At 40.0% G+C, this 2,937-nt stretch overlaps 1 protein-coding gene across 1 annotated transcript; it reads left to right on the forward strand.

Annotated features, from left to right (window-relative positions):
- Nucleotides 1-287: 287 nt before the first annotated feature.
- Nucleotides 288-2,436, forward strand: LOC144641445 (zinc metalloproteinase nas-6-like). Its single transcript, XM_078500458.1, has 3 exons — nucleotides 288-558; nucleotides 1,813-1,932; nucleotides 2,245-2,436. The coding sequence occupies exons 1-3, from the start codon at nucleotides 369-371 to the stop codon at nucleotides 2,355-2,357; spliced, it is 423 nt and encodes a 140-aa protein (XP_078356584.1). The 5' UTR covers nucleotides 288-368; the 3' UTR covers nucleotides 2,358-2,436.
- The last annotated feature ends 501 nt before the right edge of the window (nucleotides 2,437-2,937 follow it).

Below are 2,937 nucleotides of genomic sequence, written 5' to 3' on the forward strand. Positions count from 1 at the left end.
ATTAAGTCAACAAAATTGTGAAACTTTAGGATTATTAAGCCTTCTGAGTTCTGAGTGCTGAAATCTGGATCACAGTCATGGAAAATGACAGAAAATGCTAGAAATTCTTTTTCAAGAAAAAACGAAAAAAAAAAATGCTCGTTTTCCCCAAAAATGCCGAAAAAACTGCTAGCATAATCGAGAAAGGCCTAGAGTAGAGTCCAACGCACTAGCCATTGAGTTCTATTCCTTTTCAGTAGCATATACGTTTCATAATCTCTGACAATGGCTCAATTTTACTTATTTCACCAGGGTTCAGATATGCTTTCCACAAGTACGCAGACGGCAGAATCAATAGCCTTGGTGTTCCGTATGACTATGACAGTGTAATGCATTATGACTCGCGCGCGTTCAGCATGAATGGCCGAACCACAATCGCTCGTAAAAATGGCGACACCCGCCTCGGGAATACTCGGGGACTGAGTCAGAAGGATATCCAGCAGGCGCGGTTGCTGTACTGTAAAACAAAGCCAACAGACGAGCCACCGACGCTGAAACCTACAACTAAGTCACCGGCTGGTAAGACCTGATTGGCTGTTTCACTTCAAGAAAGTTTTAACGTTTCAATTTTTAAGGCTGGTTTTCATTAGGGAAATGGTAAAACTATTGTACTCAGACAGGATCCATCACTATGCAAAAAGACATGTGTGCCTTCAAGTCCCCCCACCCCCCCCCCCCTCTTCCCCACCTTAAAAGATGATGTCTTGTTTGTATTCTTGGTTTTCACGTCCAGAATAGCAAGACCCCTGAGTTTTTATCCTTCACTGGCTATTAGAAGTCCTTAATATATATCTTGTTGAAGGTTTTTAGCTCGATAGCATTCGCCGTCTTTAAGATAGAGCATTTTGAATTTCGGAATTTCACACCACACGAGATCCAAGATGGCCGCCAGAAGACTGTCACGTTCTCTTTAAAAATGCCTCACCTTGCGATTTTTAACAATTAATCTGATCAGTTGAGGTTTTGCTAAAAGTGTTTATGTGAGTGTTCACTTGTACACGAGGGTGATCTGACCGCTTTTTGTAGGAGAATTTAATGCCAGATGTTTTCATTGATTTCCGGCCGCCATGTTAGAGTCTAAGCAGTTGGACTCCATCATGGCGTTTCTATACTATGCTCTCTAAATTTGCGTGAATTATTTTGACGGATAACTCGAGTACGGAATAACGTACTGATCTGAGACTTGGAAAAGAAGTTTATATAGTAGCTTTCTACAACCTGTAATATTATTGATTTTTTTTGACTCGATAGTTTTGGATTTATTTTTTCGCGGCGTGACAGTTGCTTGACAGTGAAAACCATTTATAGCCTCCACTCTATCAGGAGTAGAATGTATAAGAAAAAGATTCAAACCTCCTTGTGCCATTTCTCCAACAATGCATGCTTCATGCACACCTGATATGAAAGTCTCAACTCAAATTTTGAGCCAATAAATTTTGTCCATTTGGCTTATCAGACAGGTGGTATCTTGCATAGCCCCCTACCCCTACACAAGGTGGGTCCTCATATTAGAAAGAAATGATCTTATGTCTCGTGTTGGGAGAGCGTGGGAATTTTTTAAGTAGGTTGTCTAAGTAGGTGTCAGTAAATTTTTCATCTGATGGTAGGCTACTACAGCTCGAAAGGTCGGGCTTTTTGAATTTGCCAAGACAGTTGATTTTATTTTGCTCCAAAGTCACATTGACACTACATCTACAGTAGAAAAAATAGTCTTGATCTAAAGATAAAAACATTGCATTTTCCTGATCAAGTTTTAATTCCTGCTCGTTTCAGGTTGTAGCTACACTGACAAGCACAGGCATTGTCCTTACTGGGCGTCTCAAGGTTTCTGTAAAACTGGCCATACAGGTTACATGAACAAGAACTGCCAGAAGAGTTGCCTTTGCGTGGAGAGTGAGTAAAGCTTATTTCTTTGTTTAGTGAATAGTTTTTTACAGTGATTTTCACTGGAGCGTCGAAAGAAATTCGCATTTGCTTTGGTTTTGCATTATTACGCTTTGTGATTGGTTTAAAACTCTCGCGCCACTTTCTCAAAGAATCAGAAGTATAACCAAAACCAATCGTGACTCGCTCACATATGTTTTCCCGCGCTTCGCGCCGGCTACATGTATTTGCTTCGTGTTTAATTTTGATTGGTTCACTGGATTGTCAGTGTCCTTTGTGGTTGGCCAGTGTAATCTAAATTAATTGTTATTTTTTTAATAGATACGTGTCAGGATAAAGACAACAACTGTGGTCCATGGGCGAACAGTGGGTACTGCGTTTCCTACAAAGAGTACATGGAAACATATTGCAAGAAGAGTTGTGGAAAATGCTGACTGTTGTAAATTAAAAGTGATATAGATTAAGCTAGGAAAAATAGACTTTGAATAAAACAGCACGGTCGAGTTCAGAATCGTACATTTATTGCTGTCTTTAAATTTAGTTTAGATAAGCCTGTGTTTTACTTCAGCTGGGCGTTGTGCAGCTCTAACGTTCTTTCAATTTAGATGCACCATAATTCGATATACGCTTGCTGTCAAAACATGGGCCAATTCTGAATTCTGGTTTTAGCTCTGTAAAGAAGCAAAAAAAAAGGTCTCTGCTTTTTGTAAGCTACTCTACGGGTTAACTTTTTGAGTTTTAAAAATAACCTTACTTTAAAATGCAAATGTTCTCTTTTGTCCAACCCTGCAAGTAGAGGGGGGAAGGACAGTAGAGTAAATCTCCCTCCTCCCTACTTTTTTTTGCGCCAATTTCTCCCCCCTCCCTACTTTTTTGTGCCAATTTCTCCCTCCTCCCTATTTTTTGCCAAAATTTCTCCCTCCTCCCTAATTTTTTTGGCCATTTCTCCATCCTTCCTATTCTGTACCTCCCCCCTCCAAGTAAATTGCTGTTGTTATATCTTCGTCACTCTCC

Source organism: Oculina patagonica, unplaced genomic scaffold (genome assembly GCF_052425735.1).
Source record: "Oculina patagonica isolate OP01 unplaced genomic scaffold, crgOcupat unplaced951, whole genome shotgun sequence".
In the NCBI taxonomy this organism is placed as follows: Eukaryota; Metazoa; Cnidaria; class Anthozoa; order Scleractinia; family Oculinidae; genus Oculina; species Oculina patagonica.

Excerpts from the sequence above, each read along its gene's own strand:
- LOC144641445 (XM_078500458.1), top strand. The coding sequence starts at position 369 with ATGCATTATGACTCGCGCGCGTTCAGCATGAATGGCCGAACCACAATC. Across the intron at positions 559-1,812 it reads TACAACTAAGTCACCGGCTG|GTTGTAGCTACACTGACAAG; the intron begins GTAAGACCTGAT and ends TGCTCGTTTCAG. Across the intron at positions 1,933-2,244 it reads GAGTTGCCTTTGCGTGGAGA|ATACGTGTCAGGATAAAGAC; the intron begins GTGAGTAAAGCT and ends TTTTTTTAATAG.